The sequence below is a fragment of the Vulpes vulpes genome, chromosome 2 (genome assembly GCF_048418805.1).
Source record: "Vulpes vulpes isolate BD-2025 chromosome 2, VulVul3, whole genome shotgun sequence".
Lineage (NCBI taxonomy): Eukaryota > Metazoa > Chordata > Mammalia > Carnivora > Canidae > Vulpes > Vulpes vulpes.
Genome location: NC_132781.1, coordinates 22,712,178 through 22,725,348, shown reverse-complemented (window position 1 = coordinate 22,725,348; position 13,171 = coordinate 22,712,178). Strand labels below are relative to the sequence as shown.

Sequence of the window (13,171 nt, the reverse complement as noted above, 5' to 3'; positions counted from 1 at the left end):
GAATACCGAGGTGGAGACAAGCAGAGAGAAAGGTTTGAATAACCGAACACCAGGCACACACTCCGTGTATGGAAACCTGCAGCCCCAGCCGGCTTGGGGAGTCGATGCTGCGCTCCTGCGCTGGAACAGGCGGGCGAGTTTGCAGTGCCAGAGCCACACCCTGGTGCACATCTGGGCAGTATCTCCACCCAACGCATACCCCAGCTTTCTTGGCACAGCCAGTGTCTAGGGGTTCCCTAGTCCTTTCTTCCTCCGTGAGTGCCCCAGCTTCTCCTCAGACAGAAGTGGGGGGCTAACGTTCCCCCAGTCCCTGGCATCTCCCTCTGAGAAATTGATTGCCTTCCTGCCTGTGAGCCCAGCCTTCCTCTCAGCCTTCTCCCGCTGGCACTCCCTGGGCAGGCTACTCCTACCTCAGTGCTCTATGATGGAGAAAGTTTCAAAAGGCAGACCAGCCCTTCGCAGGTGTCTGTGCCCTTTCTTACCACTTTTCACCCAGGACAACTTTGTCCAGAATTTTTAAAGATGAAGGACAGAGAGGCAAGAGGCTGATTCAGTATTTAAGAGGGGAGCAGACTTTCCAGGTTTCTCAAAGTCCAGGTCCTCCCCTCCCCTCTGGTTCTGTGGCCAGTGCTTTTCGTGCCCCAGCCCTAAAGAAAAAAAAGGTGACAACGTCTTGGACTGTGAGGTGGGAAGTCTGTTGTGACAGCTGAGGTCGGTCTGCCCCCTTCCATATCTCATAAAAAGCAACTTTCTCCTTTGAGCACGTAGGAGCAGGTCAAGTGCAGAGACCTGGTCTGACCCCTGCTGTAATATGAGGATCCTGGGAATGGAGCTAGAGGCCAGTGCTGGTCAAGCCTGGCCCATGTAGTCCCTTTCTTCCCACCTTCCTTGAGAACTGAACTGTGGAATCTAGAATTATTCCTCAGTCTCAATGTCTGCTTAAATCAACAGATTTCTCTAAGGAGCAGGCAACTTCAAGTTTAAGTACTCTGGGGAAGAGGAGAAAGAAAAGGTCATCCAAGAGGGAATGAAATCTCTGCCCTCTGTGGGAGTTCCTTGCATTCATGGGCTGACTTTCCCATAAAAGAGAGAAAGAGAAGCATACACAACCCGATGGGGTCTGGGGAGTGTCAGGGGTTCCCTGTTGCTGACTCCCATGGGGTTAGTTTTCCTGGACTGTACTCAGTGGTTTATTGGATTGTCCCACTAGGTGATAAAATCAGAGCTGGGGGTTCACTGGCCATCAGGGGCTCATGGTCCAGAATGTGTCTGGTTAAATAGTGAGGAGAAAAGCAGCAAGGCTTATCCTCTCTTTCCCCCCTGATGGACAAATGGCCTGGACTCAGAAATATCTCCATTTCCCTGTCATTTCCAAATGCTTGACTTTGGATGGGGGTGAGAAAATCAAGAGGAGATGCCCTCCTGATTGATCCGGGCTGCACCCTTCAGGTTCTATAGTCCAGGGGTTGAGCTGAGCCTGCTAGTGCGTGCTTGGAGATCCCGCTGTTCCAGCTAGGTAGGGCAAGGAGGGCATCCTCTCTATGACTTCTCCCCTTGCCCCCTCCCTCCTACTGCTCTGGCCCCTTTTAGCTTTCTCTACCCCCCCCCCCAACACACACACACCTCCTTCTGTTCCTGGAGCTTCTCTGTGTGTACATGCAAGCGGGAGAGCCAGCGAGAGGAAACAACCTGCGAGGGGGAGTTTGGGGCCGCGTGTCCTCACGCATCTTCTTCTCCTGCTCATCTTGCCATCTCACCAGGGAAGTTGAGCGCTGGGGCGGGGGGGGGGGGGGGGGGGGGGTGTGATGGGAGGATAGAGCACAGACAGAGTGCAGGGAATGTGGGGGAAGGGTCAGGAATTGGGAAAAGGGTAGCTCTCGTCAGCAGTGGAATTCACGGGAAGCGAAGGCGCACGCAGGATTCCCACCCCAAAAGGGGGCCAGGCACCCCCAACCCCTGACCAAGGTGACCACTGACGCAGTGGCCTGAGAGTCCTCAACATCTTTCAGAAGGAGCTAGAATCCATCTTCAAAAGCCGGATGATGCTGCATGGAGTAGCCGGAAGAGTGAAGCGAGTAGGAGTCTGTGGTCTGGCCAGGGAAGCCACGTGGAGGGGTCTTTTGCTTCCGGCCCCAAGCCACCTGGATGCTACCCAGCCCGGGATTTCAGAGCGGGTTCTGGGAAACAGGCTGAATGGGAGAGAAGCCCAATTAACCTTGTTTCCAGGGCAGGATAAGATTCAGGCCTCGGGATAGGTGCCGAGTTCCCTTTCTCTCTAGTTGTCTCTGCCAGGCCTGTCCCATGCCATGAGCATCCCAGACTCCAGATTTGAGTCTGGAATTTATGCCTAGCTTCATACACCAGGCGAGACGTGGGGGAGAAAGGTGGGTCAAGTCCTTTCTCCCAGAATAGGGATGGCTCCAAGGCTTATTAAATTCCCTTAGACCACTGAGAGAGGTGAATCCTTGGTGGAAGGGCTCAATTCTTAAAACTCAGTTTAGAGAAAATGATCCTGTAAGAATTCTAGATGAAATTTTGAGAAGATTCCAGTGAAATTCTCCGAAAACTACGGCAGAATTCTGCCCAGAATTCCGGCCGCGCGTCGAAAAGGGCCTCTCGCTGTGCCGCGCTCCCCCCACCCCCACCTCCACCCCTCCGTGGGCCGGGCACAGTCGGCCTGCCTCTGCGTCTGGAAGGCTCGAGACTGGACGAGAGTCAGCACCCGGGGGCGGACAGCTCCCAGCCCCGGGCCTTGGTCCCCCCCGCAGCGGTCCTCCGTTGGAGGAGAGAGGGCATCGTCTCCACTGGTGAGACAGTGTTTGGAAGTGGTCAGTTAAGGGAGACGCCAAACTGAAGGCCAGACAGTATAATCCGATCGACCCTTTCACATTTAAGGCTTCCTTCTTCAACTACCTTCTCTTTTCCTGATTGTGTCAGGGCGCTCTCTTTTGGGGCTCTTGGATCCAATCTTTAAAAACCCTTTAGCATGCCTGACCGCTAGCTCCAGCCCTAACAGCACGCCCCCTCCCCATTTCAGCCCTAAAACAAGCAACAGTGTTTTTGTGTGTGTGTTAAATAATTTTAGTAAGCAGCGTCAGAAGCAACCCAGTCTCCGTCTTCCTAACCGTGTTCAGACTTCGGGGTGGTGTTTTTTGGGATTTAGACACACACCCCCTCCTCCAAATATTCCAGGAGTCCAGTGCTCACTGGAGAGGCTCCTTTCAGGGAAGTCAGTTCAGAGATGCTTGTGCCCGTGAGGCTCAGAGAAAGAGAATTGTGAGGCTGTCTTGTGAGATGGGGAAGCAGCCTGGGCAGAACAAGCTCTTCTGCTATGCTCTTCTTTCACCTCCCTAGACTGAGGGTTCCCTCTGTCTGGAGCTGCACCAGGCCGGAAGGAGACTGTCCAGGTGTAGACCAGGGGTTTCCTGCTGTCCTGTCAGGGGAAACTCATGGTGACCTCAAGCTCCATTCTTGCAGATGAGGATCTAGATTCAGACCCCTCATACAGCTCAGGGAACACCTGCAACCTCATCAATAGTACTACAAATTTCAACATTCCTGAAACTAAAAATGGCTGATTCCCCTGAGTCCACGGAAACATAAATTTTATACTAAAAAGACTTCCTACATTAATATTTCATCCTCATGACCTTAGAATTTTTTTTAATTTAAAAATATCCCTCTCTGGCTCAAATGGTTGTCTCTTTATCTCTATGCACTTGTTTTGTTTGTTTGTTTGTTTTTTGCAAGAGTGGGCAGAGGGTTGTAAAATGACCGGCTGTTCCCAACTGGGTCATTTCTTAGCGATGCAAAAATATTTTGTTCTCCAAGGAGGTACAGGTGCATGTTTGGGAACTGAAGGAGTGTAGGGAGATTAGTGCAATGCTTTGTGCTAGGAGTGTGTATGAGTTTGTGTAAGGTCTGGGAGGGGCAGTGTGTGTAGCTGTTTTGATGCCCGGTGGATGGGTGGGAGCAAGGTTGCAGGGTGGATATCCCACGTAGGAAGGTCCAGGGTCACTGTACCTGGCCTCTGTACAGTCACTTGACTCTGTGTCTCCATCCCCCAGAGCCCCAGCTCAATCCCCCAAATGAAATGAGGCCACCGTGAGAAACCGGTCCGGCTTTGCATCTCATTTACATAAATATTTATTAATCGTCATTAAACTGAACAGAAACACGCAATGCACTTCGGGTGTCCGACGGGAGTTTCATCTTCGCTACAAGAGGAAGGTAAAATTGCGTGTGGGTGTGTTGCCTGTGGGTTTGCATTTTTGCATCGTGTGTTTGGATGCCTGATCTGCCTCCGGTGGGGAGAGGTTCTCCTTTTGCCCCCTTTTCTGGGAAACTTCCAGAAGGAGCCCTCAGCCCTCTCCCTGCCCACCTGCTAGCCTGAGCCAAGAGGACGCCTCAGACAAAAAAACCTCTCCAGCCACCGGAAATTGCCGGGCGCCTGGCGCCCACCGAGGCACATTCGGGCAGGGGCGGGGCTGTCCCTAGGTCTTGGTCTCCACCCTCAACCCGGGATGAGGATTGCCTGCGGGGAGCGAGGGTTCCACGAGCTCTCCTCCCTCTGCCCCTCGACGCCCGCGCCAGGCCTGCGTGTGCGTGCGGTGTGGTGTGCGTGTGTGTCTCTCATGCAAACCCTCCCTCCCCAAACCGACCCCCCCAACAGTTTGCCATTCCATACAAATTTGGAAACAGGTTTTTAAAAAACAGCATGACGCACAATGGGGACGGGGCGGGGGGAGGGCAGTGGCACTGGGGCCCCAAATCTCCGAGTCACTGATTGTAAGAACCTGGGGAGGGGAGGGGGCGGCACCGGCCCCCACTTCACCAAAGTGCACAGATCCGCGCTTGGGCGGCGCGACCCGCGGGCCGGGAGGGGCATCCCGGGGCCGGGCCGGGCCGCTAGGCTCTGTCAGAACCTCCTTGCATAGATATTTGTGTCTTTTTATTATTGGTAGTAGTATTTTTTGCCTTTTATTGCTTCTAAAAGTTCTTACTGCGTTTTCTCTCCGATCCGGACTCTGCGTTCGGCCTCCGTCGCCTCTTAGCTTTTTTTTTTTTTTTTTTTTGTACGTTTGTTTGTTTGTTTAAAAAAAGGAAAAGGGAAAAACGGATTCTAGTTACAAATTGTCTTGGCCTCTCTCTTTCCTCTCAATCCACACTTCCTCCCGCCAAAATTAAAATCACAAAACGCTGAGACTAGGGGTTGGGAGAGGGCGTTCCAGGTCCAGGCTCCGGCGCCCTGACTTTTGCCCTCTTCAAGAAAGAGGGGGCGCCCGGCTCCTTTCTGCCTCGGCAGCTTGGTGTCTGTTATAATAATAATAATAATAATAATGATAATGATAATGATAACAACAACAACAACAACAATAGAGGGAAAATGGTATCCCACAGCTCAGCTGCCCCCTTGCCAAAGCCTTTGGGCTTGCAGGGGGAGGGGCAGAGGAAACCTAAGTGTAGGGATTGGGAAATGGGGGGTGGTCTCCAGGGAGTGCCCTAAGAGGAGTCCCTGGAGAACTGCCCATGGGAAAGAGGAGGAAACCCCTTGGGGAGAGAGAAGGCGAGTCCCCTGGGGGAAGCAAGGCCCCTGGGACGGGCCACCCACAGGTAAGAGGACTGCACTGCCCAGGAGAGGGTCAGTACCGGCGGCCCGCTCCCCGCGCCCGGCGCCAGGATAGGTGGGGGTCCCCTTGCGCTCGGGGGGCTGGGAGCAGGGGTGCGGGCAAAGGCAAAAGAAAAAGAAAGGGGCCGGCTCGAGGTCTCAGTTATGGAAAAACGCATTGAGCTCCTCGTACATGGGGCCCCGGTCGTGGTGAAGGTGCATATCGTAAGACAAGAGATTCTCCGAGTGGACGCCCCCGCGCACAGCCGACGAGCCGAAGACCAGCCCGTGGCCCGTGGGCCGCGAGCCGGGCAGCGCCGAGTAGTGCATAGAATAATGGTAGCTCTTCTCGTGGTCGGGCGACGAGTCCTGCTTGAGTGAGAAGTTGCCATTGAGACAGAGCGGGGGGCTGAGCGGGCCCTCGTACTCGGAGCTGTTGTAGTCCGGGCTCGCGCCGCCGCCGCCCGCCGCAGCATACAGCGTCTCGTAGGCGGCGCAGTAGCCGTGGGTCCGCAGGGCGTGCGCCGCGCCGCCGCCCAGGCCGCCCGCCGCCTGGCACTGTGCGCCCGCCAGGCGCGAGCACGGGTACGGGTAGGGATGCATGGCAAACGGGCCCCCCGAGCCGTGGAAGCGGCCCGTGCCGTCGGCGCCCTGCTCCGTGAGGAAGTTGCGCGAGTTGAGCTGCAGGCAGCCGGCCACCAGGTTGGTGGTGGGCTGCGACAGACCCTTGCACAGCGTCTGCACGTAGGACACCAGGTCGGGCCGCTTGCCGGAGCGCAGGATCTCCGAGAGCGCCCAGATGTAGTTCTTGGCTAGGCGCAGCGTCTCGATCTTGGACAGCTTCTGTGTCTTGGAGTAGCAGGGCACCACCTTCCGCAGGTTGTCCAGCGCCGCGTTCAGGTCGTGCATGCGGTTGCGCTCCCGCGCGTTAGCCTTCTGCCGCCGCAGCTTGGAGCGCTCCAGGCGCGCCTTGGTCATCTTGCGCTTCTTGGGCCCGCGCTTCTTGGGCCGCTCGCCCTCTGCCTCGTCCAGCCCTTCCTCCTCCTCCTCTTCCTCTTCCTCCTCGCCCCCCAGCTCGCCTTCCTCCTTCACCTCGGCCAGCGCGGCCTCCGGCACCTCGTCTGCACGGAGAGGGACTGGCTTGGCGGCCCGGGCGGGCCCCGGAGCCCCGGGCCCCGGCGGCGGCGGCGGCGGCGGCGGCGCGTCGCCCTTGTCGCTCCTCGGCTCGTCGTCGTCGCCGTCGCCCCAGCTGGCGAACTTGGGCACGTCCGAGAGGAGACCGGGCTCGCTGAACAGGCGGGTCAGCATGGTGCCTGAGGGCGCCCCGTGGGCGGGAAGGGGAGACAGACAGCGCTGAGTGAGGGGCGCGCCGGGGTCACGCCGCGCCCCCCGCCGCCCCCCCAAGTCCGGGGTGGGTTCCTGCCCCAGGGACTCGGGACGCCCACCTCCTCCGCCTGCCCCGCCCAGAGCCGGCCCAGCCCAGCCCCGGCCGCCCGCCGGGATCCCGGCCCGGGCCCTCTCCCCCGCGCTGGGCCCCGGCTCCGCCCCTCGCCGGAATGAGGGGCCGCTGCCCGCGCCCCGGGCTTCTCCCGGTCAGGCCGGGGGCCGAGTCGGGGCGCTGGGAGCCGACATCCTCGCCGGGGGGAGGCGGCGCGCTCGCCTGAACGCCGGCTCTATCCTGGCGGTGGAGGAAGGCAGGGCGGCCTCGGGTGGGGACAGCAGCCCCGCTCGGCGGCTCCGGCGGCCCGGGCCCCTCGGCCCGGCTCCCCCACCCCTCCCGCGGCTCTCACCCCCACGCTCCCTAATCCAATTTGCAACTTGGCCGCGCGCCGCCCTCGGCTCGGCCCCCACCCCCGCAGCCCCAATTCCAGAGGCGGGAGGATAGTCTCTTCTAGCCGTGGCGTCCCCAGCTCCCGGAGCCAGCGCGGGGCGGCGAGGACCGAGGAACCCGGGCGTGGGGAGGAGGTCGAGAGGAGCGAGCCCCGTCCGTCTCCCCTGCGGTCAGGGACCCCTTTGCCCCCTTCGAACTGCCTCCCTCCTTCGCGACTCTTCGGATCTCGTTGTATTTCGGGGTTGATGCGGGGGGGAATCAAATTTGTTTGCTTTTCTTTTTTTCTTTTTTCTTTCTTTCTTTTTCTTTTTCTTTTTTTTTTCTTTCTTTCTTTTTTTTTTTTTTTTGGTGTAGAGGAAAGGTCGCAGGTTCCTCCGGGACAACCATGGCGGGGGTCCCTCATCTCAGCCCCTTCACTCCCCCCCTCCATGATCCTGCTTTTCTCCCCAAACCCATCGCAGGCAGAGACGCCTCCCTCCGCAGCCCCCTGAGCTGCAGCCCCTAGGGGAGAGGGAACCCAGGGCACCTCTGATGCCCACCCGATGAGGGGGCATCGTCCCAGGAAGGGGGGATTTGGGGACCCTGTGGTCGGCCAAAGCAGCCGCCCTCCCCCCACCCCCCCACCCGGCGGGTCAGATCTAGCTCCCTTTCGGACAACTTACCTCGGAGAGGAGTCAAGGGGAGAGGGGAGGGGAGGGGGGGGAGGGGGGCAAGAGAGAGAGGGGGGAGAAGAGGAATCTTCTCGCTTATTTCATTGTTCCCCCATCTTCAGGGAGCGGGGGCAGCGGCTCCTCAAGGCGGCGGGCGCCGGCGTCTTCAGAGCGCCATGCGAACCGCGGAGCGAGTGTGGCATCTCTACCAGGCGGGGTACCAGCCTCTATGCCAGGCCATATGGGCTTGGCACGTCACGGGCAGCAGCTATCACATGAGAGACGGTGATTGGCATGCGTCTGCATTGGGGGAGAGCCGGCTCCCCCGGGACCCGCCGCCATCTGTCACTCTCTACTCCAAAAAAAAAAAAAAAAAAAAAAAAAAAAAAAAATTAAATAAATAAAGGAAATAAATAAATATCTCTGCCGCCCTCCCCTCCCCGCCCAACGCAGGGAAAGCAGGGATTGAGAGGGAGGTGGGAGGAGTTGCCCCCCTCGGGTGGAGAGCCCCCCACATGAGAACAATGGGGTGGCAAGGCTGGAAATTGGGGGGTAGTGGCCCCCAATTCTGTGCTCCCTCCAGGGTCCTGCTCTGTCCATTTCCTCCCTTCCAGGCCCCCAAAGGTGGGTCAGGGACCAAATCCTCAGGTCTGGAGAAGGGACCTCTAGGCTTGCCCCCACTCCCCCAGGAGGATCCCCTCAGCCACAAAGGGACAGCTGAGGCCCCCTCCCAGGGTGGGCGTGGGGGGCGTCCCTGGCCCAGCCCCATAGGTAGATGTTGGCACCATGCCATCCCTCATCCCTGTCTACCCCTCCCCCACCCACCCTCACGCACACACAACATATGTGGCTGAACGAAATTCAAACCAAGGGAAAGACAGAGAAAAGGAAAGACTTGCCTGGATGTCTGTGCGTCTGCATGGGCGTGTGTGTGTGTCTGTGGGGACATGTGTGTATATCTGTGGAGTCAGCCTATGAGAGAGATTTCCTTGGGTGTTTGGGGGCATATGTGTGTTGGGGTGGGGGTGGAGAAGAACCTCTGGGATCGGCCTATGCACCCACCGCTGGGAGTGAGGGAGAGGGTCTCAGTCTGGATTCCTTACCCAGAAATCTCTCACTCATCCCACCACCCCCACCTCCTCCCCATCCTAGACAAGCAACCATCCCACCAGTGGCTCTCTCTCCTGGCCCTCTGACTTATTTAAGGGGGGGGGGCTAGAAATTGCCTGAAGTTCCTGGAGAAGACTCAGCATTCTCCTCCCCCTACAAAAAAATACTGAAAATACTGAAGCCAACTCCAGCAGTCTTGAGAGTGACAAAGGGGAGGAGGGTCAGACAGGTGTCTTGATAAAGAAGGTAGGAAATTGCTGTTTTCTCTTACAGCTCACCTTTCAACTCTCTCTCTGGGCCAGACACAGATGCCAATGGCACGAGTTGAGGGCGGTAGCTTTAGACACACACACACACACACACACACACACACACACACACACACACACCCCTGTTCCTTACCCTGCGACACAGAAAGTGGAGAGACATCCTGACTCAGATAGATACATGTGTGTGAGCACGCACTCACAACCAGGTGAGAAGAACCCTTGCCCACACCCTGATTCAGCATTTGTATGTTTCAGACCCACACTCCAGTCCCTCCCCATCCTCCAGCTTACACAGACAGCTTCAGTTGTATCTTAAGCACACACATTTTGAGGTCAACCATGTGCCAAGCACTGCGATGGCACAATGATGAGCAGGGCAGGGGCTTTGCTCTCAATCTGGACAGATACTGTTTTCTCCTTCAGGGAGCCTTCGAAAGGGACCTTGGGCTGGTAAGACAGTGATCTGATGCTTGGTAGAATGAATTAGGTTTCAGCTAGAGGCACATACAATGGGCTAAGGAGGCCTTGGAGAAGGCAGGCTGGTGCCGTCTGAGGCTCTCAGGGATAGTTGGCCAGGAAATGAAAGAGCCTCAAAATGAATAGCCCCAACTTGTTCTTTTCCTGAGGCCCATGGAGGGGGGCTGTCTTGTCCAGGAACACACCATTGGAGGGTAGAACCAGGCCTAGAACCGAGGGGCTTGACTCCCAGCCAAGTGCTCCTTCCACAACCCCACAGTCTGCCTCAGTGGGCTCCAAGGATGAGAAGCCAGTGCTTGGTTTTCCACCTTTTGTGCATGGATCTTAGGTCTGAGAAGGTAGAGTCCCACCTTGGACAGGTGGTCTATGGTGCTCTGAGCATGGCCAGAAGGAGAGGCTAAGGGATAGGCCTCTGGTGGAGCAGAGACTCAGGAATACCAGCCAGCCCGCCATCCTGTCACCAAGTTTGCACACAGCCTCAAAGGCTTTACTGTCCCTTTACAGAGGTTGGGCCTTCATTCCTGACATGGAACCCTTCTTCTCAAAGCCCCCAGCCATGTGATATTTTGGTTACATTCACATGCTTTGGGCTCTGATTACTGCCCAACCCTACCTACTAGCACCAAAGAATGCTAACTACCTTGACCAAGTTACATACTATCTCTCAGTCTTGACTTCCCCATCTGGCAAATGGGGATAATCATGCTATACCTCATAGAGCTGCCATTGGGACTAAATTGTATAATACCCATAATGAGGTAGCACAGGGCCAGCGATAATACTGAGCACTCAGTAAATGCCGTCTCTCATTTTTATTAAAGCATTTTGTAAACCTACTCCACCATATTAATTTCTTGCACATACCCACACACACACACACATTTAGAATGCTTTGTCTATATAGGAATTGAGTTTTTGTTGAATTAATGGGTGAATGAATGGATGAATAAGTGTATGAACACTTCCCTGTGGGAGAGAGACACCCTCTGCCTTCTCCTCTGGACACTGAGGGATGGGTTAAGCCACCAGGGGTCTCATAAGCCCCTACCAGCTTTGCTTTCTGCTCAGGGCAGGAAGCAATGCCTTGCTCAGGATAAGGGAGCCCTTGGGAAGTCTTTCCATCCCTCCTGATCTCCTGTCAAGAACGACCTTTGCCCTCTGGGTCTGAGAAGCCCCTCATAACCCCCCCCTGCCCTGCCCCTGCCATAGGAGGAGGCCTGGGGGTAGGGGTGGGCACACCGGAGGGTCTGGGCAACTTCATCCCTCTCAGTCTGTTTCCTGCCCCTGTCTTTTCTTCCTTCAGAAAAATGGAACAAGTTTTTCTCACTCGACACGTTTCAACTTTTTTTTTAGAAGATACAATAAAAAACAGGGGAAAATTGGAACAGAGGGAGGTGTGGGATGGGCCAGCCTCAGACATAGGCTTGGAAGAGGTACAACACACACGTGTCCACATCCACACGAACAAGCACGAACATACAGGGACATACATGCTCCTCTCTGTTCACCCAGAGATGCGGAGATGCAGGGACAGAGAGACAGAAAGAGCCAGAAATGGAAGGAAGGAGACGGAAGGAGAAGGACACCCAGAGATGCCATCTGTTCCTCCCCCTGGCATTGGGGGAAGGGAGTTGGTGAGGGGCCTAGTCCCCTCTGGGTCTCTGAAAGGGAAAGGGGGAATGGTAGGCACCTCAGCCAGGCCTGGAAGACTCCCATTCTGCTGTCCACCCCGGTGGAGGGAGCTGGGAGCCAAGGGTCTGAGGTTCCCATGGAGACATAGCCCCATCCCAAGGGAGGCCACAGTCTGGGCACCTAAAATGGCTGCCTCAGAGGGGTGGCGGCCATTTTGTGCAGGCTTAGGTCCTGATGGGGTGCAGGGGGAGGCAGGCAGAGAGAGAGAGAGAGGGAGGGAGGGGACAGGTCATTCCTGAGCAGTCTAGGGGAATCTTGCTCAGGGGACAGGACGGATGTTCTTTAAAACTGCTCTCGTTACACCCCCTGCTCCACCAAGGTAAAGACAGACACATAAATCTGTAAAGGCTCCACTCCATTCTGACACCCAGAAGGACACCTAACCAGCCGCTGCCACCACCACTGCTGTGCCCCAAATAAGACTGGTGGGGGCAAGCGTGCTGGAGAGGAGACTTGATTTCCCACCAAAGCGCCAAGCCACGGGGAGCAGGTGGATTAGAACCCAGGTGTCCCTTCTCTGGCCGAAGCCATCTAAGGCCATGTCCTAGGGCCTCCCCTGCTGAGGTGGGCAGGCAGGTGAAGAATGAGGGTGGGAGCGTGGTAAGGAGGGGCGGCCTGTTCTTCTCCCCCCCACCTCCGATTGGAGGGGAAGGACAGGAATTTGGAGATCCTCTGAGGGCCCGTGCTGCTGGCATTAGCTGTGCTGTTGGGGGAGGAGGGAGGGGAGGGGGCAGGCTGGCACTGCCCAGACGGCGCCTGTTCCATCAGTTCAGGATGCTTGAAGCTTCCTCCTGAAGCATAAGAGCACCTGCCACCCCCTTCCCCAGCTCCCTGCCCCACCTCAAGTCCAAAAGGGCTTTGGGGGGAGGGGGACCTGCCGCTTCTTCCTGGCTCTGGGGTGGGCACCTGCCCCGCTGCCCCCTCCCCCGCCCGCCGCAGTGTTCTGGGGAGCGGCGGGCACGCCAGATGGCGTGGCTGAGAATGCGGCGACGTTGCCGGGAGGTGAGGGCTGGCACGGGTGATATGCGGCTGCGTGCCTTGTGGTGCCACGGGGGAGGGGGAGGGGGAGGACCAGTGAGGTGTAGCCCCCCTCCTCCGTGCTGACCTCCTGTCCTGACCTCTAGCTCTTGACCAGGATTCTCCTTTGCGGAGCCCTGGGCTCCCATTCAGGACCTAGGCCCCACCCAGAGCTGGGCGGGCACACACCCACCGGGCCAGGCGGGGATACTGGGAGTCCTGGGGCAGAACCCTGCCGCCCCCTGCCCCCTCCCCACCATGCCCCCAACCCAGGACGAAGGGTGATGGAGGGAGACCTTCTCATCCTTCTGAAAAGCCAGCCCCCTCAGGACCCTTCTCTTGCTCCAACACCAGAGTGGCCTTTTGCCCCATCACCTTTGACTTCTGGCTTCTGAGCCCTATTTTTCTAAGTGCTGCTTCCTTGATAGGTGCTGGTCTCTGAGTCTCCCTTTCATCAAACTTGTCCTCATTCCTCACAAGGATGGTTCCTGGATGGACACCTCCTCCTGGGAGCCTT

At 57.1% G+C, this 13,171-nt stretch overlaps 1 protein-coding gene across 1 annotated transcript; it reads right to left on the bottom strand.

The window, feature by feature from the left end:
• Positions 1-5,061: 5,061 nt before the first annotated feature.
• NEUROD2 (neuronal differentiation 2) lies at positions 5,062-8,293 on the bottom strand. The gene is made up of 2 exons (XM_072747331.1): positions 8,102-8,293; positions 5,062-6,921 (listed from the first exon to the last, which is right to left on the bottom strand). The coding sequence occupies exon 2, from the start codon at positions 6,914-6,916 to the stop codon at positions 5,768-5,770; it is 1,149 nt and encodes a 382-aa protein (XP_072603432.1). The 5' UTR covers positions 6,917-6,921; positions 8,102-8,293; the 3' UTR covers positions 5,062-5,767.
• Between the last annotated feature and the right edge of the window lie 4,878 nt (positions 8,294-13,171).

Bases quoted from the DNA above. Each gene is read 5' to 3' on its own strand.
- NEUROD2 (XM_072747331.1), bottom strand. From the start codon at position 6,916: ATGCTGACCCGCCTGTTCAGCGAGCCCGGTCTCCTCTCGGACGTGCCC.